The 25,014-nt window shown below is 36.0% G+C and overlaps 1 protein-coding gene across 5 annotated transcripts in view; it reads left to right on the top strand.

Moving 5' to 3' along the window:
* The window catches only part of CTNNA2 (catenin alpha 2), a 1,548,366-nt gene that overhangs the window by 567,109 nt on the left and 956,243 nt on the right, over positions 1-25,014 (top strand). For all 5 annotated transcript variants that reach the window (XM_056824737.1, XM_001364449.4, XM_007477790.3 and 2 more), the window contains exon 7: positions 6,166-6,369. In XM_056824737.1, the coding sequence (XP_056680715.1) occupies positions 6,166-6,369 (204 nt within the window). The remainder of the gene's footprint in view (positions 1-6,165; positions 6,370-25,014) is intronic.

The raw sequence follows: 25,014 nt of genomic DNA, 5'->3' as shown, positions 1-25,014 counted from the left end.
CTACTTCAAAATTATTAAAAACCATATTATTCTATAATTTCATATATTCAAGGAGAAATAATAGCAAGATTCTCAGATTCAGGGTTGCAACAATCCTCTAAGGGGGTCTAGGGGGTGGCAAACCTATCCCTCATCTCCAACTTCTCCCAAATATATCCTACAAAATAGTCAGTTTTCATTATCTTTCTCTCATCCCTCAACAAACATGCATTTCCCCTTTTCCCTCTCTGCCTTCATTTATATTTTTTTCTTTTTTCCAACTGTGGTTGAAAACCCCAAATCATTTTATATGTAAAATCTATTGATATTTGCAATGTTAGAAGTGAAAACGATTAATTTTAAAATATCCATTAATTCATTTCAAATAACAATATTTAGCATTGCATACTAGCATGACATGTTTTTATGAAAATTGCTATATTTTTCAGATAACAAAAATTAGTAAGAAGAGTGGCATGACTATAATTTTTTTTGCAAATTTCTTTAATGCCTAGCTTATTAGAAAACAGCTGGATCCTCCTATCTGCTTGTGCATTCAATCTATTACGATAAGCTGTTTTGGTTGAAGTTTATAAAGAAAATCCAGGCTCACACAGATATGTAGCAGGGGAAAAAAGGAGCATTTTAATTGTCAAATTATGTCTTAGGATTATGATGAAAATAGTTTTACCCTCACAAGTTCCCTGAAAGAGTGAAGGAACATAGATTGCAGTTTGAGAAAAACCCCTTTATTTAGAAATGCCATCCTTCTTTGCTTTTCCTTCCTATCCATATCCATCAGTCCAAAATCACATCCTTCTTTTACCATTGGTTTTCATTGACCATAACCTGGCCCACACTGATTTCTCTTTCCTCTTAATTTTCTACAATATGTTTACCTTCATTCATTTGGCAGTGATGTTTAGATATTCCTATATCATTCTCTGATTCCTGACTGTAGAAAATAGGAAGTAGAAGTTCAGAGTTCTCTCCTGGGTCCTCTTCTTATCTTCCTCTATGCAACCTAATTTGTTGAGCTCTTCAGCTCCCATGGATTTATCAACTCTATACCCATGAATCTCAATTCAGTTGATCTTGGAATTTTCACACTGGATATACAGTTGGCAATTTAAACTCATCTTTCCACTCCAAATTTGAATGACACTTGTATGCAAGGATATTTTATTTCTTTGAATATACCATCGTGCCTGGTCTACTGCAATTTTATATTATACTTAATGACACAAATACACCCACCCATATTTTCCCTTAACACATGCAATCACATATTTGGATCGATAAATCTGATAATGCATAGACATAAAATCATATAATTATTAAATGAACAAGTTTTTAAAGTGATAATTAGACTATGAAGTTAAGTATTCAAAGGATCATATAATTAATCAATCAATAAGCACTTGTTAAGTCTAATTAGATTATAAATCAAATTATACATAGTATCAGAAGCTCATAAAATTAGAGCATAGAATTATAGACACAAAGCTGGAAAAGTACTTAGAATCCATTTCATTCAGTTTCTTCATTCTATGGATGAAAACATTGAGATCCAAACCAATCAAGTGGCTTGCTTACAGTCACTAAAGTAGTAAATGAGACATTGAGAACTCAGGGTTCTTTCCTGGGTCCTCATCGCTTCTCTCTGTACTATCTCACTTGGTGAGCTCATCAGTTCCAATGGTTTTAATTACTATCTCTATGCCAATGATTCTCAAACCTACCTAGCCTGCTCTAACATCTCTCCCGATATCAGAAATTTTAAACTAGATGGTTCCAGGAGTCAAGTTAAACTCATCATGTTCAAAATCAAGCTCATTATTTTCTCCCAAATGTTCCCTCTTCTAACTTCCCCAGTACTCTAGAGTACAAAACCATCATCCCAATTTCTCAGATTTACAATTTAGTTATAATTCTTAATTTTTCTTTATAACCTCCTCCTCCACATCCAATCTTTTGCCAAAATCTGTCAATGTTTCCTTTGCAGCATCTCTCAAATACATATCCTTCTTTACTCTGATGCTGGAACAGCTCTATAGACCCTTGGGTTATTGCAAACACCTGGATTATAGGTCTTGTTTGCATCAAATTTCTCCATAGTAAAACCATTCTCTATTCAGCCACTAAAGCAATATTTTTAAAGGGTGGGTCTGATCCTGTAACCTACTCCCCAGTAACTCCTTTGGCTCCCTATAACCTCCAGGATCAAATGCAAAATGCTCTGTTGGCATTTGAAGACCTTCATTCTCTAGTTTGCTTCTATCATTCCAAACTTTTTTTTGCTTTATTCCCTGACATATACTTATCAATCCAGTGACAATGATATCTTGGCTTTTCTACAAACGAGACATATCCTCTCTTCATTTAAAGGAAGTCATTTCCAGGATTCAGGAAGTGCCAAGATTTAATGGCCTTTTAGAACCAAGACTTATCTCTCCACCATGGTTAAATATCCAAATAGAGCTTAAGTAAGAGCACTTTGCCGTAAGAGAACAATAATGAAATATTATGAGGGGCTATGATAATTCAAAAATAACATAATAATAGCTGATATTTAGATAGTACTTACTATGAGCCAGACATTGTTAAGGACTTTATAATTATTATCTCACTTGTTCTTCACAACAACCCTCCAAGGCAGGTGCTATTTCTATTCCTATTTCATTGATGAAGAAATTGAAGCAAACAAATGTTAAGTAGCTTTCTCAGGGTTACATAGTTAGTAAGTGTCTGAGGCCAGATTTGAACTCTGGGCTTCCTGAGTCCAGGCCCAGTGCTCAAATCAACAGGAAGAGTTAAAACTATAACACAAGAAATTTTTTGTTTAAAGAATACTAGGGGGATATCTGTGGTACATTCAATTGAATATAATGTACACTTATTTAATTCCTAATGCTCTCAAATAATAGGATACAAAGGCAGAAACAATATATGTATTTTCTGTCAGTAAACAAATACTTGTTCAGTGCCTAATAAGTAGCAGTCAGTAGATGAGATCCTCAGAATTAAAATACAAAGAATAGGGGAAAAATTCCTTCCTGAATGAGGGTTACATTATACTTACTATATTTACATAGAGATATATGTCAGAAACGGGAATAATTATTCTATACAAATTCATTATATATCAGATAGTTTAGGAGGGAGGACACTAGTAATTAGTGTAGATCAGGAGATACTTCTTTCAGAAAATGGAATTTTGAAAACTATTAATAAGCAATGAAAAAGTGTTCTAAATCTCTTGTAATCAGAGAAATGCATCTAGCAGATTGGCTAACATGACAGCAAAGGAAAGTAATGATTGCTGGAGGGAATGTGGCAAAGTGGGAACATTAATGCATTGCTGGTGGAATTGTGAATTGATCCAACCATTCTGGAGGGCAATTTGGAACTATGCCCAAAGGGCGCTAAAAGACTATCTTTCCTTTGATCCAGCCATAGCACTGCTGGGTCTGTACCCCAAAGAGATAATAAAGAAAAAGTCTTGTACAAGAATATTCATAGCTGCGCTCTTTGTGGTGGCCAAAAACTGGAAAACGAGGGGATGCCCTTCAATTAGGGAATGGCTGAACAAATTGTGGTATATGTTGGTGATGAAATACTATTGTGCTCAAAGGAATAATAAAGTGGAGGAATTCCATGGAGACTGGAACGACCTCCAGGAAGTGATGCAGAGTGAGAGGAGCAGAACCAGGAGAACATTATATACAGAGACCGATACACTGTGGTACAATCGAATGTAATGGACTTCCCCATTAGTGGCAATTCAGTGACCCTGAACAACTTGGAGGAATCTATGAGAAAAACCACGATCCACATTCAGAGGAAGCACTGTGGGAGTAAAAACACCAAAGAAAAATAACTGCTTGAATACATGGATCGAAGGGATATGGTTGGGGATATAGACCCTAAATGAACATCCTAGTGCAAACAACAACATAGAAATAGGTTCTGATCAAGGACACAAGTAATACCCAATGAAATTGCATCTTGGCTGTGGTAAGGATGGGTGGAGGGGAGGGAGGGAAATAATATGATTATTGTAACCACAGAATAATGTTCTAAATTGACTAAATAAACTAATTCAAATTGGAAAAAAAGAAAATGGAATTTTGGCTGTGAAAGAGAGAGTCACCATGAGAAAAAAGTAAAAAAGAAATGTCTTACAGAAATAAAGTACACAATCCAAAGGCAAGAAAATGTGCAATGGAATGCTACATGTTGGAATCAGAGAGAAAGATAGTTTGGTTGTATCATAGAGTGGGGGAAAGGGAGTCATTTCCAATTAACCTGGAAAGTGAGATTAAGACCAGATTATAAAGAGCTTTAATAGCTAAACAGAGTAGTTGAATTTTTTTAATCTGATAAACAACAGAATGTGACTGTAGCTAAATGTGTGTGGGAGTCACATCTTCACTAAAGGATGATTGGGACACCAATTAAGAAGAACCCATTTCGATAAACTAGGTTCAAGTTTCTGAGAGCTTAAACTATCATGGTGGCTCTATGAGTATAGAGAAGAGATCTGATGCTAGAGATGTGATGTAGGAGGAAACAAGCTTTTACCACAGATTGGATTTGTGGAATGAGGGAGAGTTGGAAATTGAGACTTCTGTTGAGATTATAAACTGAGAAAGTTAGTAGAATGGCAGTGCCTTTGTTAGAAATTGTTTGTTTTTTTCCAGTCAGAACTGTGTTACCTGGGGCAGCTATGGGGCTCAGTGGATTGAGAGCCAGGTCCAGAGATAGGAGTTCCTGGGTTCCAATCTGGCCTCAGACACTTCCTAGTCATATGACCCTGAGCAAGTTACTTAACTCCCATTGTCTAACCTTTACTGTTCTGCCTTGGAAACAATGCACACTATTGCTTCTGAGATGAAAGGTAAAGGTTTAAAATATTGTATTTACCCCCTTTGCACTGATAATATAAAAGGCAAATCCAAAATAACCAAAGCACTGAGCATGCAGGGATTCTGGAATAGACCATTAAGTTTCAATGGACTAAAAAAATATGAATTTCATTTGGATTTTGCTCATTTTTACTTGAGATAAAATTTTTTTTATCGTATTTTCCAGTGAACACAGAATGGTCTTGTTGCTTCAAATGTTAGATTAGTCATTTGAAGATATGTATTGACTGAGTTTTAAACATATATATATATATATATTCATTCTCTTATTACTTTTGGCATTATCCTTTCAAACTAAAAGTAAGTCAAAGTTCAAGAAAATGGTCTTCCTTTCAAAGCATATAGTTTTAGGACCTTGATTATTACCATGAATTTGAAGAAACACAAATGGCCCATGTGCTACAATCCTAATCTATAGAAAGCTAAACAGAAATATATAGATAGCCAGACTCAGCAGAACAAAAACTGTATGCCTAAATGTAAGGCACACATAAAATAATGTATATAGTTTATTATTGGGGACACATTTAATCGAGATTCCATTGTTGTAAATTAAACTTTAAGAGATTAAGTATGATGAGATCAGTTTGTTAGTTGCCCCTTATTTTTTTCAACTACATGTAGAAACTGTTTTTGACAATTGTTTTTTGACATATTGATATTCAGATTCTCTCTTTCCTTGCTTCTTTCCTCCCATTTCTCCGAGGCAATAAATATTCTGTCTGATATAGATTATACCAGTGCTTTCATGCAATACATATTTCCATATTCCCCATGTTGTGTCATAAGATATATCATACATATAATACCAAACTCATGAAAAAATAAAGTGAAAGATGAAGTACTTTGATCTGCAACTCTGATTTAAATTTAATTATTGGTTCATCATTTACTCTATAAAATATTTATTGAATTATTAAATGTTATAAGATACATTTTTTAAAAAAGATCAACTACTTTTTTGTTTTAATTTGTTTTTAGGACTACTTACTCATAAGAAAACCCACCTGTTGATATTTTGCCAATAATGTATTTTCAAGACTAGTATATACTGTTTGATTCTTTAGAAATGTACTTAAAGCGTAAGATCTCAACAATCTTGTTTCTCTCTCCTTTAGTTTCCTAAAAACCATTGAAAGTTACAAATTTAGTCACCACAAAGTTTTCCTATGAGATGGAAGCACCTATTTTATTACCTAGAATCTGTTGTGAAGAAGGTCTTTTTTCCCATCTGCTTATTTTAATTTTCCTTTTCCAGAACAAGATCATTTTAGACCCCATGACATTCAGTGAGGCTCGATTCAGACCATCTCTAGAAGAACGGCTGGAGAGCATTATCAGTGGGGCAGCACTGATGGCGGATTCCTCTTGTACTCGTGATGACCGACGGGAGAGAATTGTAGCCGAATGTAATGCAGTCCGACAGGCCCTCCAGGATCTGCTCAGTGAATACATGAATAATGTAAGTCATCTATTTTTATATTTCTTTTCTTTGTGCATCTTTTTGTTTGGTGGTGGTTTTATGGAATTCTTAAGGTGCTAAAACTTGATTTGAAAGAAAACATAAAAGAAAAATGTAGGACATACCACAAAAATGATGTTCCCAGGTAATACAAACCATTAGAAACCAAGGAGGAGCTTTGAAGGGTTCAATATATTGTTTCTGAATGATTAGGAAAGTAAAATATTAGTTGAAGTTGGATTCAACTTTATTGTATTTCACTTAATGATCTTGTTGTGACTCTGGACAGTAAAACATGGAAAATTAGAGTCTTGAAGTAGTCATTGTAGGTTGTTGCTCTAAATATATGGGTATCCTAGTTCATCAGTATACATAGACTTACAGTCAATATTGTTTAGAATGGTTAGAATTTGTCCAGTAATCCTTGAAGTAATCAATGATTAATTTAATAATTAACAGGAATGTATGTTTTGGGTGTTTGTGATCCTTAGAAGTTCATAATCGCTCTGGTTGTTTTCATCTACCTGGAATTCACCTAAGAAGCACTTTTAAGTTCATGTAATTTCATCTGAGATATCTGATGATATCTGAGATAGTCCACATGTTCAAATACATACTGGCTGAATCTAGGAGTCATATTGCACACAACAGCCGTAAAATACAGTAATTTAAACACAATGTTCATATATCTGCAGAGAAAATGACAAGGTTATAGGGTAATGTGTTAGAGCACAGAGGGATATTGAGATGGCTTCGAAAGGCATTGAATTGTGGTTGTGCCCTCTGACTTGCTGTTATAGTGGTGGCCAGTACAGACTGATGTAGCTCTGCCTCAGACAGCTAAATCTTCCAGGGTTCACATGGGCTTCACTCTGGGGAGTTTCAATGGCCCAAAAAAGTAAGTGGATGTGGAGAAGATGAGGCTTCCCTCTCTTCATAGGGCAGGAGATGGTAACTGAAATAGCAAGGCGAATGGCTAGAGAACAGGATCCAGGCTTGCTTTGAGTTTTACTCTCACAAACTCTCACTCTTAAGAGTCTGAGAAACTGCACTTCACAGTCAGGTTCTACTGTCACTATTCTTTTTTATACTCCCAAAGGGCCCTGGGAGAGGAAAAACATGCAATGGGGAGAATTAAGACTGGGCGTAAAGCAAAGAGATGAAAGACTAGTATATCTGCCCAGTCAACAAATGTGGTTTTGTCTTGAAAGTCATAGGATATGATTTCTGTAAAATAGTTTCCCCTCTGCCTCTCTAGGAATTTCCTTTAGAGATTGCACTTTTAGAAGACATGAATGCTTTAAGCCCTATTTTGATTTTAGTGTACAAAGAATGGAATGAAAATATTCAAATTGATGGATTGTTCATCAGAAACATTTTGTTCCTGGCTGGATGGGAGAATTATTTTTCTTAGTTTGGCCTGCAAGTGTTCTTTGTGATCAGTTAGAGACACTGATTTATGTGTCTCAAGCTCAGGAATTTTCCATTCCTGTTTCTGATTTCATAGATTTCTCACAAAAGGGCAAATTATGATAATAGTGGCTTAATTTCTAAACTGTGTACATATCAATGATGATGGCTGGTCTGCTTCTCTGGGAAAGAGAATCTTTGATTTTTATTCACTGATAAGAGTATCATTTCTTGTCTTTAAGGGAATAATTATTGCCAATGATGAAACTGGAACTTTCATTTGTTTATTTGCCTTGAGGTAAAATACTTTCAATGTAAATTGTGTGTATGTGTGTGTGTGTGTGTGTGTGTGTGTGTTTAGGAAATGGGAAGAAGGAGGGGTGAAGAATGTTTCGGCCCTTTTCCTCTGAGTTTTGTAGTAAAATTGGAGCTGATTTGGGGGAATGTTGTTTTCAGATTGAAATCTACAGGATGTAGTGGAATGAAAGTTTTGACTTAATGTACTAAGGCCCTTAGGACTTTGTAGAGATTGGAACTTTTTAATTCCCTCATCTTGTGAACATCATTTTAATGTTCAAAGCCATATGAGATGAGAAGGAATTGCATTGGTCCTTACTTTAGAAAGAAAAAAAAAACAAAGAAACATTTTTGATGATTTAAATAAGTGGCAAAAAATATGGATTCTGTTTCATATTTCTACAGCCTTTCTAAGTACAATATAGAGCAGTCACACTAATGTCATAATTAGTTTAACAGTAATGGGAATCTCTTGGTGTTAAATTTAGAGAAATGATCAACAAATTGTACAATTGTAACAATATTGATGCAGGTCAATTCCTTTTATGGTAAGGCTTAAAAATAAAGAAATAAAGGTATCCAATAGTATTTTGATTTTATGTTCTAAGCATTAATGTTCCTGAATGAGAATCCTAGCCAACATTTTGGTCACCAAATTAAGAAAATGCCTACATAAGCATTAATATCAATTGCCTTAGTATTGAAGAGGATACTCACTAATCCATAATCATCCATGGTCATTCTTTACATTCTTTACAAAGGGAAGTAACGGACAATTCTTTTATTTTGTGTTGTAGTGCATTCCATTTGTCTCATCCATTAAGTACACATGGCCTGAATGGTGGTGATCTGTGAACAGGACTGAACAATTATGGTTTAAAATAATGGTTATTCATAAGTCATATAAGGATAATAGACTTTATTGCCTATGTTTTATATGTTTCTTTATATATGATATATGTCTTTAGTATACAAATCACTGAATCAATATGCAACTTAAAGTTTTTGTAAGGAAGTAATCTAGAAACAGGGCCTGAGAAATGGAACAGCTGGCCTGGGGTGGTATTCTGAAGAAAGAAGTATGTTGGACAGCTCTACTTCCGGGCTTCCTCCATTACTGGAGAATTATGATGAAGAGAATCAATAGAATAGGCATGAAAAAATAAAACAGGATCACATCTCAATTCACAGAAGAAGTTTTAAGATTAAAAGTGAAACTAAATTTAGATATGGTTTCCTCACATTCCATGGACTATTCACATTCTATTTATATCCATTTTAAAATGTGTTGAAAGGAAAGTATATTTACGATAAATTTTCCCACATTACATGGGATATCCAGATTTGAGAGTAGTGAGTGGACCTTCCATCTTTGCACAAGATACTTTTCCATTTGTATCCTTAATCTACTATAGAGAGTGAGGCTTATTGTGGATTGAAAGTAGGGGCAAGGGACACTCCTTTCTATATTCTCTCTAAAATTTGTCACTTAATTTAATCTTTCCCTTAGAACGTTTTCATGTTAGATGAATGTGACTACTTCTCATGCAGCCCTGATAGTCTGGAATCCTAAAGACGAAAACTTAAAGCCTATTTCCTCGGCAGCCTTTGAGATTATTCTCTGTACCTGAAGAACAGTGCTGATGCCTAAGGGATCATCTACTTTTGTGTGAGGAAGGAGGTGTAAATGAAAATTTCAGATTGATAATGGGTGATGACCATTTCTGCCATCTCTCAGAGAGTGTTTAGTCCTTAGGTTGGCTTTTTCTTAGAAATGTATTTCTTGTGTGATCAGGACATTTGCCTCCTTTTGAAATTATACCATTAAGTGTGATTTCTTGAGGAAATTGCCAACCCCTGGTCTAATTAGTTGGAGACATTTGTCCTCTGAGGAGCATTATTTATTTATACTCATAGAGCAAGAAAAAGGGATGGGTGGGGAATATTATAAAAATGGAATTTGTACTTTAAAATGGTATTTTTTTTGAATCCATCTTTATCAGTGAGTAGCCCCTCAAAGAATAATTCATGGTCTATGAGTTGAAAATGCTGGCCAATATGAAGAGTTCTTTTCAAACTGAAGAAAGATTTCCTACTCTTAAAAGTTTGCATTGAAGTATATCTTAATGCCCAGAGTGAATTAATGTTTGGGGGAAAGTCTTTATTTAAAAAAAAAAAGGAAAAAAATTAACCCCAACCCTCATCATGTGACTTTTTACTAGGAGGTAAATTTGGTATAATATGAGTAATGTGAGTAGTTGTTATGTAAAAGAAAATTATCATACGTCTGATTTTCCAACAGAAGAGAAAATGTAAAAGAGACAGATGAGCATTTCTCCCCAGAATGACCTTTGTTCATACCATGACTTGAGGGTGACACTTGTCTAGGCCCTTTTCCCATTCTTTCTTTCCTGTTATTGTCCAACAGTAACTAAAAGAAAAAAAAAGATCATGACACATTAGCCTTATTACCTATTCCTTGAGTATGATTAGTAAAGGACTTTACTGTTTTCATTCTGACCAGATCTTGAGGGGATTCTCAATAATAAGTCATCCCATCAGCTCCCTAGACAATTTATTTAATTCATTATGATATATTTCATTTTAACTGGGCACCAAGGGGCATTGGATTTCATGTCTACAAAAAAACCTGAAACTTACAGGCCTTTTATAATATAATTACTTAGAAATTTAATGAGCAAAGCCATAATTTGTAGTTTACCCCAGGGTGCAGGAATTTGGAGGGAAGACATTAATGGTACTTGGATCTCTTCAGTAGGGAGAAACAACTAAGATCAGTATCTAGTTAGCAAGGATAATTAGTTGACATAGGAAACTATTGGATATTATAATCCCTTCAGTCTTAACACACTAACAAACAGATAGCTGGGAGAGGGGAGGAAGAAAGGTGGGGAGGGGAGGGAGGGATAGAGGCAGGGAGAAACAGACAGACAGACAGACAGACAGACAGAGACAGAGAGATGGAGATATTATATCCCTGTGTGGCATTCTAGGAAAATTAAATTAAATTGACTTCATCTACTGTATGTAAAACAAAACAATGAAAAGCTAGGCAATAGGTATACAAAGACAAAAAAAATCAAATCAATGTTCCTACACTCGGGGAATTTCTTTCTGGTCTACTCTATCATGTATCCTTTGCTCAAACAACAGCAAATTTCCTCAACAGCAAATCTGGCGACATCTTGGGATAGTGTCCCAGTCTCAATGGCTCTCACCCATACCCAGTCATAGGGCTGAGTACAGAGGTCCTTTGACTTAATATCATGAAGTCAAAATACTTGGAGCTCCAAGCTCTCTCCCCAAAGCGTATCACTACTCTGCCCTAGTATGAGATCTCCCTATACCCTTTGATTGTGTTAGTCTCAAGTGCCAGTTTCTTGTTACAGCTGGGGTGAGAAATATAAGAAAGGTTCCTCAAAGACATCACATCATCTTCAGCTCCCTTTGTAATGGTGAGCGCATATCTTACCTCTCCCCTCCCTACTCTGATTGATTCCATCCCAGTTCCCCAAAACCCATGATAGCAAAATGGGAAGGGCTAAGGAGAGTTCACATTGACTGAATGTGCTCTTGTGGCAAGGATGAATTTTGCAGTTTCCAAAGGCAAGGATTGCTACTTCTATACACATTCTCCTTCCCACTGCTGCATGTCGCCCCCTCCACAACTTTAACCGCCAACGCCAACTGGGAGACTTTAGCTCGATGCCATTGCTATTACTAAGACTCCCGGAGATTCACACAGATTCTCTTTTCTAATGTCCTTATTCTGTCTCTCCATAGATACTTTCTTTCCATTTAGCCTTTTCCAACCCTTCAGATGCATAGGATCAGAAAAGAAAGATGAAGATAAGAACATTTCCTATGTCTATTATCTGGTATGTGGATCCCATTTGGCTACTGTTATTCATGCCTCTATTTTCACAGACCAACTAATTGACTTATAAAGTCTGCCAGGCAAGGGAAGCTTGTAACTTCACTAAATACTATGGGTCACATTCCACTCACCTGCCAATTCCCTTATTCTACCTCCTCATCTTCTGATATATTCTCCATTTCTCTTTGAATTTGGTAAAACTTTTCTTTGTATAAATATAAGACCACATGGAAACGGGTTCAAATCAAGGACACGTGATACCCAGTGGAATCGCGCATCAGCTATGGGAGGGGTGGTGGTAGCGGGGGGAGAAAAAGAAAATGATCTTTGTTTCCAAGGAATAATGTTGGAAAATGACCAAATAAAATAATGTTTAAACTGTAAAAAAATAAAAATAAAAAATAAATATAAGACCATTTCTGTAGGATAGCAAATCATTCTTTTTTTCTTCTGAAAGAGGTTTCTTTCCATAAAATCAGAGTCCTGAAGGTCAATTTTATTAACAACAGCAATAATAGCTAACATTTATATAATGCTTTACAGCTTACAAAGTGTCTTACTATAATGGTATCTCATTTGATCCTAATAACAGCTCTGTGAGAGGAAGATGCTATTATCATCTCCATTTTACAGATGAATAAATGGAGGTTAAGGGAAGTTAATTGATTTACCAAGGGTCACAGAGCAGTAAATATCTAAAACAGGGTTAAAACTTATGTCATGCACCACCCAGCTTTCTACTTCATAATTCTTCCCTTTCTTTCTGGTAACAATTCTTCTCCCTAATGACCATCACTCCTTTCCTCAAAATCTCCATTGGTTTCTCAGAGCTGAGCTAGTTAGATGAATTATAAACTTTTTATCCTGTCACTAGAAATCCTCTATACTTTAGTGCTCATCTGCCTTTAAAATTCTGTATTATGTTATGTTATTCTGTACAACTCCTCAATCACAAGCTCTAATTCTGGCTAAACAACATTTTAGCTGTTCTCTAAGTTTACCATTTCATCTCCCACCACTGTTCATAAATGCAGTTGTGATGTATGGTTAGATCACAATCCCTCCTCACCTCTTCCTTTAGAATCCTTGTCTTATTCATATGCTACTTATCTTATAAAACCTTCATTCCTCCCCCTATGTAGTGCCTTTTCTGTCATCCAATTTTCTTGCACTAGATTTATTTGAGTTATTTTAACCTCTCACCAAAATGTAAGTTCTTTAGGTGAAGTAGGTTTCGCATTTTATCTTTGTATCCTCAAGAGTCCATGTGTTCTCCTTATGTATCCTTTATATTCTTACATGCAATAGAGGCTTAATATATATTTGGTGAATGGGATTTTTTAATTCTTCTGGAAAATCCTTTTAGATTTTTTTTGCCTTTGAAATCTGGATAGGGGAATGGAATCCAATATCTTCTTTTGGCATTTCTGTTCTTTGATCCTGCCACATCAAACTATAAACATCAGGAGTCTATACTTTTCCAATTGCTCTGAGTAGAGTTCACTTTCTAAGAGCTGTCTAACCTGTAGAACAGGGAAAGACCTGGCCTCTCATGTTGACCAAATTCTCCTTGGCCTTTCTATCATCAATTATCGTGGTGTTTTGTTTTGATTTCAAGATCAGCCTGTAGTTACTATACTAAATTCCAGTCTCTATATTCAGAGTATTCCAAAGAAATTGTAAAATACAGATGATATCACTAGGTTTTCCTTCCAAGCAAACCATGTTGCCCAAATATATAGAACTGTTCTGAAAGTGACACTGTCCACACTGACACGTTATAGATCACTCATCTTGTTGGCCAAAATGAAAACCATTGAATTAAAGTGAGAGAGGAACTTAAAAAAGGAAAATCTGGGGGCAGCTGGGTAGCTCAATGGATTGAGAGCCAGACTATAGAGACAGGAGGTCCTGGTTTCAAATCAGACCTCGAGACACTTCCCAGCTGTGTGACCCTGGACAAGTCACTTAACCCCCATTGCCTAGGCCTTACCACTCTTTTGCCTTGGAACCAATACAGAGTATTGAGTCCAAGATGGAAGTTAAGGGTTTAAAAAAAAGAAAAAAAAAGAAAAATCTATTATTAAGGCAACATAAGGTTCCAGATTTAGCTTTCTAACTTCCTTCCTTCATTAATATTTTGTAAAGACTTCACTCCTTCATGAAAGGGTGGCTGTGAATCATGGAAGGTTAATCGATGTGACCAGGAATAGTATATTGCATTCATGAGCTAGGAAAATGCAAGTGTCTGAGTTCCTCAGGAAAACACAATTAGTGGGAGAGGTTGCCTGCTGAATCATCAGGTTGGTAGATTTTGTTAGGATAGTAGAGGCCAACCAATATAGTTATTGATCTCTGTACTCTCCCCTTCCTGGTATTTCAGGGTTGCCCTGCAAAAAAAGTGCATTTCATGCATACCAGAGCCCAAGAAGTATAGCGCTAAAAGGTATTCACCTTCCTCTAAGCAAAGAGCAAACTAAGAATTTTGCATTTCAGCCCCCAATCCCCACATAAGGGAAGAAGGCATCTTTGCTGCTTGGAGCTTGGAACAGCCTGGTGGACATGTCAAATACTACTTTTGGTTTATGTCCTATAAAATGGCTGAAGATCTCAAGGAAAGAACTGATGTTTCAAGAAACTATAGCTGACTCATTTCATATATTACATCAGTTGAGTTTCTACAAACTGTGAGATCAAAGGTTACTTTTTCTTGATATAACCTAAATAAGTATCAAAGGAAACAAAGCAAGCAACACAAAATAGCAACAATAATGACAGCATATTCCTTGGAGCTGTGATAGAGATATGAGAGAGAGAAGTTTTTGCAGGACCTTTGGACCAAGATGCAGGACTGGAGATCTAGCTCTAAAATGCAAAACCCAGGATTCCATTGGAAGATCCCCAGGTAGTTGGCAGTTGGAGCGGAGTTGGGGGCTTTGGCTGGACACTCTGAGAGGAGAAACTTGGTTTTTGGATTTTGTCTCTCTGGCTCTGGAGAGTTGGAGCTGAGGGAGGGGCTTTTGTGTCTCTGTGTTTGGGAGTGGAAGTCATACTTTTCCCTGGAGCCTTTTAGCTGGCGATACTAAGTAGAGAAACTGGGCTTTTGAACTTAGTCTCTGGCTTTCTGGCTCTGAGCAGTTGGAGTTGACCAGGGAGCTTTTTGTTCTCTGGGTCTCTGACAGGGGGACACACATTTGCTCTCTGGAATTTGAAGTTGGCTGAGAGACTTTTGTGAAGCTGACTTGGCTTTTGGACTCTGGTGGGGCTGACTTGGTTACTTGAAGTTCTCTGACTTTGGACAGTTAAAATTGACTAGAAGGAGAAACCTAGCTGAAGAAGAAGAAAGAAGACCTTGAAAAGCCATTGTCCTTCATCTCCCTGTCTCAGTCACTGTTTGTGACTGGAATACTTCCTCAAATCTTTCTAAATAATCTCATTTAGATTAGGGACTTCCTCATTCCCCTTACCTCAGTTTCCTATTCTGTTATCCCAATAAACCCCTTACCTGAGAAAGAAATTTAGAGCATTTTATAATTCACTCAGGAGGGAGGGAAACTTGAGAGGAGAAGGGTGGTAGTTGGAGCAGGAAGGATGGAGTGAGGGAGGAAGGAGATCAGGAAATAGATCAGCCATCATTAGGGATTAATAAGCAGATTCCCCAAAGCAGTCCCTTGTGTATCAGTATCCCTGTGTGTGATATCCCCCAACAGCATTTCTCTGTCCTCCCTTACCAATAAGCAGCCTTAATTTCCCTCAACTGTTTCAGGTCCCTTTAGCAGCCTCTCTAGACATAGCCATTGTGAAGAAACTGGTTCCCCTCAGTTTGTCCTCTCTATTTCAAGAAGTAATAAGTTTCCAGTTAGTTACATATTTTATTATGGAACTCTTGATTCTTTCTATTTTCTATATTCCTTAGCTCTTTCTTCTTTCATGTCAACTTTTCAGGCATTCTGATGTATATAAGGTGGAAGTGAAGCTCTAACAATGATCTCATTAAACATCAAGATCTCCCTTTTGTTGTAAGGGTTTTCGAACCCTTATAAATTATTGGCATTGATGTTGTATTACCAATAATTGTGTCCTGTATAGACAGGTTGTTGGTTTGGCCATTGGGAAAGATGGCTTCCCAATCAATCTAAAAAAATTATGGCTCAGGCCAGGTTATATAAAAATATTTATTGGAAGTATTAAAATTTAAGAAAAAAGGAAACAAATAAGAATAATATTTACCCTGAATCTAAATTGTCTTACTATACCATAACCCCAATTTAAGGTTTGCAAGAATCTGTTTCTCCTTCATAAAAATCAAGGCTAACTTATCTTCCTATCTATCTAGTAACCCAATTCTAACTTTCTACCCTAAAACTAAAAAATATATTTTATCACAATGAGAAAGATTGGGTTTCTTTCCTGCTGTTGAGATTGGAAAAAAGCTTGTCAGAATCCTCACAGCTTTGTTCTCTTCTGCCACCACTAGCAAAGCAATGATATTGCACCACAATCTCCTTCCTTCTTACTTGGATATTTCTCAAATAGAAAATTCACATCTTCTCCAACTTCCAACTCTCTGAGCCAAAAACTCTTGGACCTCTTTCCTTGAGTCAGGACAGAACAAGAGAGAGTGTTTCCTGAGTCAGGATAGACTAAGAGTGAGCCCGTTGATATTAACTGTCCTTTCCAAGAAATTCTTTTGTTATTTTCCATGATCCTCTCTTGAAATTTCTATTTTGACTTAAAGAAATCCAGCTTTCTCAAATTTGTATATTTATCTATTGCAATCAACTCTATTTTCTAATCAACTCTTAATTAACTCTTAACTAATAAATATCCTATTACACTTCCCACTGACACCCTGTTGACTCCAAAACAGGCTTGCTATCATCTTTTATACCTAAAAGGCCAAACTCCATTGACCTTTAAATTCTAGACCCTGCCTACTGATTGGAGAAGAGTCTATCTAGACTGTCACTATAAAGCTGTTCATCTGAGATGGAACTCATCTTGTGTCTGAATCATTGTGGTGAGGCTTCAAGAGATTGTTTACTCCTCAGTTGGACCAGCTTTTGACCACTAGCGTCACAAAACTAGTGCCTTGTATAGTGTGTCATAGAGTCAGGAAGACCAGAGTTTGAATCCTGGTTCAAACACTCATTAGATTTATGAATCTGGAAAAGTTACAACTTTTTTATTTCAATTTTTTCTTCTGAATAACAGGGGTATAAATGGCACTTGCTCATAAGGTTTCTAAGAGAAAAAGGTTTAAGGTATTCATAGTGTTTCACAAACATTGAAGTGCTATATAAATGTCAGATATTATTATTGTGGTTATTATTAGTAGTAATACTATTTTTTAATCCCCATTATTGATCTGTGAATGATTCTGCTCTTTGGGAAATCAGTAGAACACCTTGTAATAAGATGAATGGGAAAAGATGGGGATTTGATAATAAGGTTAGCCTGCTTAAATTAGGTACTTTATGGTCTACTGAGGAACAGATTTGTTATTTGGCGAGAAGGATTTAACCAACCCAGACTTATTTTATTCGTTAATGTATCAAAAATCCCCTTGTGATTGAAACATGCTTCTTCCTAGAGGAGCTAGGCTTTGAGGGACTCTCCATGCACAGAGTAGAAGACTGTTGCTCTTGACCATGCAGGATTTCTGTTTGTTTCACATGAGAGAAAATGACTGAGCTCTGCAAGAAGCATTTCAGGGAATTAAAAGAGCAAGCCATTACACAGTAAGGAGATATGGAATTATTGGTGGGGAGAAGAAACCATTGCATGGAACAGCCACTAAAGGTCTGATCAGATTAGTTATGATGAAATGGAAAGGACATTGAGTGTTAGTCAGATGACATGGGGACACCAATCCTAGCTTTGCCATTTAATACCTGTGATCACTGTGGCAATATTACTTCATTTTTCAGGTTCTTATTTCCTCATCTGTAACAAGGAGTTAGACTAGATAATAATGAAACCACATAAATGAGAGCAAGCATTTACTTTACATCCTAAGGTTTCAAAAGGACTTCACATTTGTCATTTCGTTTGATCCTCACAACACTTCAAGTTACATAGTAATAGCCTTATTTTATAGAAGTAAAATTTGAGATAGAGTTATAATCTTTAATAAGTATTTGAGACAGAATTTGAATTCAGATCTCCCTGGCTCCAATTTGAACATTCCCATTCTGCTTTCTAGCTGCTCAAATGACCCTTACTTCCTTCTAGATCTAAATCCAATGACCTTAACTCAAGATTTAACTGTTACCTCTGACATTTTCTTGCTATGTTATTAGTGACTAACTGCTCTCTAAGTCTCAGTTAATTTACCTGGAAATGGGGAAAATAGCTAATCAGATTAGACCTGGTATTAGTGGGTGTTCCATTTAATGATGTCTTATTACCACCAATGATTTTACATTTCCTTAATGAATAGGGTAATGTCTTGGTCTTTGAATTCCCTGAAATGTTATGTCTAGAACTCAGTCTCTACCCCTCGTGAGAATATACACAGACACACCCCCCTCTATTTATAATTTTATCAAATATGATTCCATACAACAAACATATCTTAAGTTGCTTCTATCCTCTAGGAAGTGGAGACCAAAAAATGACATAATTCCTTACTCTGAAGATTTTATATTCGATGAGAAACTGGCAGGCCTAGTTATAGTTAGAATGGAAAGGCATATGATATGGCCACAATTAGCTATTTTACCAAGTGATTTATTAAGAAAGGTTTATGAAGAAAGAAAGCATTTTATCTAGGGAGAAGATTGTTTCAGGTGAAAAGTATGGAGGTGATGACTCCAGATTATAATTCTTAGATAGAGAGGATATTGAAAAAGGGACAGATAAGGAAGATGAATATTCATGGATAAGATTGCAACTCGCTAGAAATGGGAGATGAACTGGTTTGTCTGGAATATAAAAAGCAAAAGAATGATTAATATGAATAAGACCAGAAAAGTAGGTAAAATCTAGGCTGTATAAGGTTTTGTACTCTAGTCTAATGGATTTGTATTTTATCCCAGAAGGGGAAAAAAGACTTGGATCAATGGGCATGGCCAGACTTGTAATTTAGAAACATTATTGTGGCAGCAATAAGAAGAATAAATTATAAAGGGGATAGACTGGAGGTGGGAAGACTAGTTCAGGTATGGGGTAATGAGAGCTAGAATTCAAATAATGATCATTAATCTGGAAAGAAGGCAGATATAGGAAATAGTGAAGAGGTAGAAATAACAATTGACATATTTTGGTAACTAATCCCCTCCACAAACCCAGAAATACACACACATATATGCACACACATGTGCGCACACACACACACACATAGTCAATAACTTTTACCTTATAACAAAAAAAGCAGTTTTTAAAAGCCAGTCAAAAAAGCTATTTTTGAAGTTAAGTATTCTGCCTCCATAGTCTCCTGACTTTTCTGCCAAAAGGAGGCAAGTGGATTTCTTCATCTGTTGACCCAAAATGATCTTGATATTGAAATTAATGTGAATTCAGCTCTTTTTAATGTGTTTTTTTCTTCTCATCGTTGGGTTCATTTATAGTATTTGTCTTGTTCTATTTTCTTCACTATATATCATTCACGATCAAGGAGTTGGAATCTCCTTGAGGGTTGTGACTGCTTTTTTGCACTCTCTTCTGACCACTGTGCCTAGCACTTAACAGGTCATCAATAAATGCTTATTGTTCAGATGTATCTTTAAAGGAAGAATAGAGGGTATTGTTGTGCCATGATTTCCAAGGGTACGATTACTGCCTGTCCTGTAAATACTCTTCAAAGAACTCAATCCATGGTCTGTTCTTTAGTTGTACCAACCTTTGACTACATAAGTTGCCCAGTTCCTTTTCTCATCATATATTTCTCAGATGGATATTAAATATGCTTCTCCCATACGTTTATTCATTTGGAATCTTGCCTTCTAGATATGGCTACAATGTGCTTCTACATTGTCTTTATGAAAAACTGCCTGTTTCTTTTTCAGATCTTCACTGAGAATGATTTGAAAACATGTGAAAATCATTCTCATAAAGGTTGTTTAGAGGTGGAAAGTGAGGCATATAAAATTATTTATTTGTATTTTCTTACTGTCACTGTCCTCTTTTTCTTCTTTAGTTCTTCTGAAGCATGGAGTCTCCCCCCACCCAGACTCTATATCTGCCTCTAAAAATGTTGCCAGTTAGAAAATAGAGATGTTTCTGAGAGACAATTTAGGAAGTAAGTAGTTCAAAAGAAACAGATATACTCTAACTGGATTTTAGTAAAACATTTTATAAAGTGTCACCTAAAAAGCCAGGGTATTAAATCAATACAGAAGACAGATGGGCTGTTTTAAATGGATTTTATATAACTTGGGTTAAAATGTATTCTCTTTTCGTGAATGGGAATAAATCCTCTTGGAAGGGAATACGAAGTAAAATATATCCTGGGAAGCAGTGCTGAACATGGTATTATTCAGTCTGTGAATGCAGGATTTCAGAGGACACTGCTCAATGGCATGCACTAATCCTGCTCTTGGTTCTCTACAAGGAGTCAAAGAAATCATGAGACAGCAAATAACTGAAGCAGGATAGCAAATTATTCCAAAATTCCTAATTGACCCCTCTACAAGGTACTGCCCACTTTTACCACCCTTCCAGCCTTGGATACTTCATATTGTAAAAATTAAATTTAGATCTCTAATAATAAAAACATTATATTTTATGAGGTTTATTAAGGATCATTATAAATCAAGGAATAAAGAGGATACAAAACAAAAACCACATGCCCGGCCCATGGCTGGTTAGCCATTTCAGCCATCCCCACCTTACCACTATACTTGCTGTATCATTGCAAAGGAAGAGAGAGCATGGAAGGTATTACTGCCAGTTAAATACCAATCATGATCTAGCCAACATGGAGATGCAGGACTGATTATAGGGAATTCTGGGAAATACCAAAGACTTCTGGGGAATGAATTCTAGGGTTCAAATCTCCATTTATACAATATTACTCTTGACTATATGCTATGTCATGTCAATATCTCCTGGATAATTCTCCTCCATTTCCCCCACCTTTAATTGGTGATCAGATCATTTGATCTTGATCTCCAAGTATTTAGGACTATATTTTCTCATTTTTTCTTGCCAATTCAGAAACTCTTTTGCCTTAATATTGGCAGGGAAAGGAATAAGCATTTATTAGATAAGCATCTATTAGATAGCAGACACTAGGCTAAAAGTTTTTTTTTTTTTTTAACTATTATCTCATTTGCTCGTAACAATCACCTTTAAAGGTAAGTGTTGTTATTCTTCCAATTTTACAGTTGAGGGGAAAAAAAAACACAGAAGTCAAGTGACTTGTCCTGTGTTACACAGATAACTATTAAGAGTCTGAGGCTAGATTTGAAATCAGATCTAACATATTTTACAGATTAACCCCGATGTCCTACAACACATGTACTTAAAAACTTGTACCTTTTACCGACAACAGTTGTGAAAAGCCAATCAAAACAGCCATGTTTGTTAAGAAGAGTATGCAGCACTTTCCCCCATAGTTTCCTTACTTTCCTGACAAAAGGAAGCAAGTATATATCATTATTGTTGCTGTGAGTAGCTAAATTTTTCACAGGAGGTCATATAATATTGTTTCTACTGTGTACTGTGATCTTCTGGTTCTGCTTATTTTTCTTTGTACTAATTCATATAGGTTTTTCTGAAATAATCTTGCTCATCTTTTTTGTATATCACAATAGAATTTCATCACCATCATATACCACAATTTGTTCAGATATTCCTCATTTGATGGACATGCCCTCAATTTCAAATTCTTTGCCACCACAGAAAGAGCTGATCTAAGTATTTTTGTACAAGTATGTCCTTTACCCTACTCCTTTTTTTGTGATATTTTTGGGATTCAAGACCTTATAGTGATACCATAGGATCAAAGGGTATATACAGTTTTATATTCCTTTGGATGTAGTTCTAAATTTCCCTCCAAAATGGTTGGTTTAGTTCATAGTCCCACCAAGAATATATTAATGATCCAATTTTGCCATATCCCCATCAACCTTTATCATTTTCCTCTATGGGTGTCATATTGGCTAGTCTTATAGGTATGAGGCGGTACCTCAGTATTGTTTTAATTTTCATCTCTCTAATCAAGAGTGAATTAAAATATTTTTCATAGAATTTATTGATAGCTTTGATTTCTTCATCTGAAAAATGTTTATTCATATCCTTTGACCATTTGTTAATAGAATGTAAGTACTTTTGACTCTAAGTCTAGTACTAGGAAAATCTGATGTGTCTCTATTACAATTATCTTGGAGAAGAAAAAATAGAGGAAACATGATTATTGTCTTCAGATATTCTGAAAATTGTCACACAAATGCCTGATTAGAGTATTTTTTCTTCCTTTTTGGCCTCTGATTGTAAAACTAAGTGCAGTGGGGGGGATTGTGAAGATGCAATTATAGACTTGATTTAATGGGTCAAAACTATTTCTATTAATTAAAACTATCCCAAAATGACTTGGCTGCCTGTATAGGTAGTGGATTCCACACCCTCTCAAGGCTTTATGGTACAATATCCATTGCTTATGCATAGTTCTTATGTAAGTATAAGGCGAGGTAGCTTCAACATTGAGAGTGTATTATTTTCTCATGCTATAAGAAATTGGAAGAATTGAGGGTGTTATTAAAAGAAAAAATGGAAATATTCCACCAAAGTAATGCATATACACTATCTTTTATAGTGCCAATCAAATAACAAAAGGAGTCTTCCTAGAACTGTGCAATATTTTATATATGTGTGTATTTGTTTATACATGTATGTATACATGTTATATGTGTGTATGCATAATTATACACAAAGATATGTGTTCCTGTGTATATGCACATATAGGAAGGAAGAAAGGGAAGGGAAAGGAAAAGGAAGGAGAAAGATAGAGAGGGAAGGAAGGAAGGGAGGAAGGGAGGAAGGAAGGGAGGAAAGGAGGAAGGAAGGAAGGAAGGAAGGAAGGAAGGAAGGAAGGAAGGAAGGAAGGAAGGAAGGAAGGAAGGAAGGAAGGAAGGAAGGAAGGAAGGAAGGAAGGAAGGAAGGAAGGAAGGAAGGAAGGAAGGAAGGAAGGAAAGAAGGAAGGAAGGAAGGAAAGAAAAGGGAAGAAGGAAGTAAAAAAGGAAGGGAAGAAGGGAGGGAGAAAGGAAGGGAGGAAGGAAGGAAGCACTGTGCTAAATGCTTTAGAGATATCTCATTTGATCTACAACAACCATAAGAATTAAATAATATTTTCATCATTAATTTACAATGGATAAAACTGATGTAGAGAAAGGTTAACTTATTCACCCAAGGTCCTACATACTGTCTGAGGCTATTTTCGAACTCAGACCTTCCTGAATCCAGGGCCAGCATGAAGCCGCATACTTAGAATGAAAAGGATTGAATCCATCTCCTGGCAGAAATGTGAAAGATTACTAATCACATGAATTCCAGGATATTTATTCTCAAGAGCATTGTTCTCTCTGTCCTCAGTTTGACCCCTTTTTATGCCCATTCAAAAAAACCTGAGCTAGGAGCTCTGTTAAGCACCAAATGTTTAGACCAGCTGCAGAAACACTTAGTGTTAATACATGCTTCGTAACTTGGGGGCTATTCTTTTTTGCTTCCTTGTCCTCTTGATTTACAACATTTTCTACCAATCATAAGTTGGATTTCTCGGACTTGGAAAGTGTTTCCCAGGCCAATTTGACTCAGCATAACTATGTAAAGAACCTTTATTTTCCCCCAACCTAGAACAAAAAAAATAATTTAAAATATAGAATCAACAGAATTTCTTTCCACTAATACCATCATTCCTTCTAGGTATTGTTATAGTTTTTGGCTTTAGAAGTAATTTAAGGACTGCATATTATGGGAGGAATATATCAGATCATATTGAAGATTCTAAAGCTTGTTTTTCTTCTTGTGTACATCTTTGTCTTCTCTGTAGGCTTAAGATTAATCAAGGGTTTTTGTTGTTCCCCAAACCCCCTGCCGTGTGCTTTTCATCATTGCAGTTGAGCAGAGATAATGCTTACTTATTGGTTGGCTAAGTACAGATGGTTATAAAGGAAATAACTTTCTTCAGCAGCACATTGATGGAAATAATAGATGGATGAGAGTTCAGGGGAGAGATGTGTTTTAATGTTGGCATTATCAAAAATCATTGAAGTAAGAGAAATACTTGTAATGCTACAATTTGGTGACAAAGACTAATGTGACTTTCTTATTTATCAAGGTGTAATTTCATGGTGGGAGATATAACTGGAAAAGTTGTGGCTTATCACTAAGCATTTATTGAATACATTTTAGGTAAAATGCATTATATGAAATGATATGGAATGTAGTTTTATCAACCTAGGAGATGTAATACAATTATGGATAACAATAACAACCAAAAAAGTACATAAACCTTTAGAATTTTCAGAGCATTTTCCTTACAAGTATGTGAAGGAGAAAATATGGATGTTTATAATTATAATACAAAAATATTGTACCCACATTGTACATGAGGAAATAGAGGATCTGAAAAGTTCACATAGGGTCCTCCCTATGTGAACTTGGGTAAGTCACAACTTCTCAAAACCTAATATCCTTTCCCTAAAAGGAGTGGTGGATGGAGTGGTGATTGAGACGTTGCCTCTGAAGCCTTTTCTAAATTACTCTAAACTTGTCATGCTGTGAATTTGAACTTAGATCTCTTTATTCCAAGTTCAGTTCTCTATACTTTGCTAGCTCTAAGACAGTATGTGGAAAAGTACCATGGACAGAAACTAGTTTATCACAACAGTGGCAGGTATCTCTGCCAAATGCTAGTTTTTATTAAATATCCTTGTCACAGTTGAGTGTGAACTCACTGAAAGACCAGATTTCCATTCCCTCCAGCCCCTCACAAATATTAAAGCAATGAGTTTCCCCAAAAGAACCCCATTTTCCCTGGCACTAGAAAACCAGTGCTCATCCACCTTGGAACAATGCCGATATCCCTAAGCAAGAAA

Source organism: Monodelphis domestica, chromosome 1 (assembly GCF_027887165.1).
Source record: "Monodelphis domestica isolate mMonDom1 chromosome 1, mMonDom1.pri, whole genome shotgun sequence".
Classification (NCBI taxonomy): Eukaryota; Metazoa; Chordata; class Mammalia; order Didelphimorphia; family Didelphidae; genus Monodelphis; species Monodelphis domestica.
The sequence above is the reverse complement of the archived record's forward strand: the minus strand, read 5'-3'. Positions and strand labels throughout refer to the sequence as shown.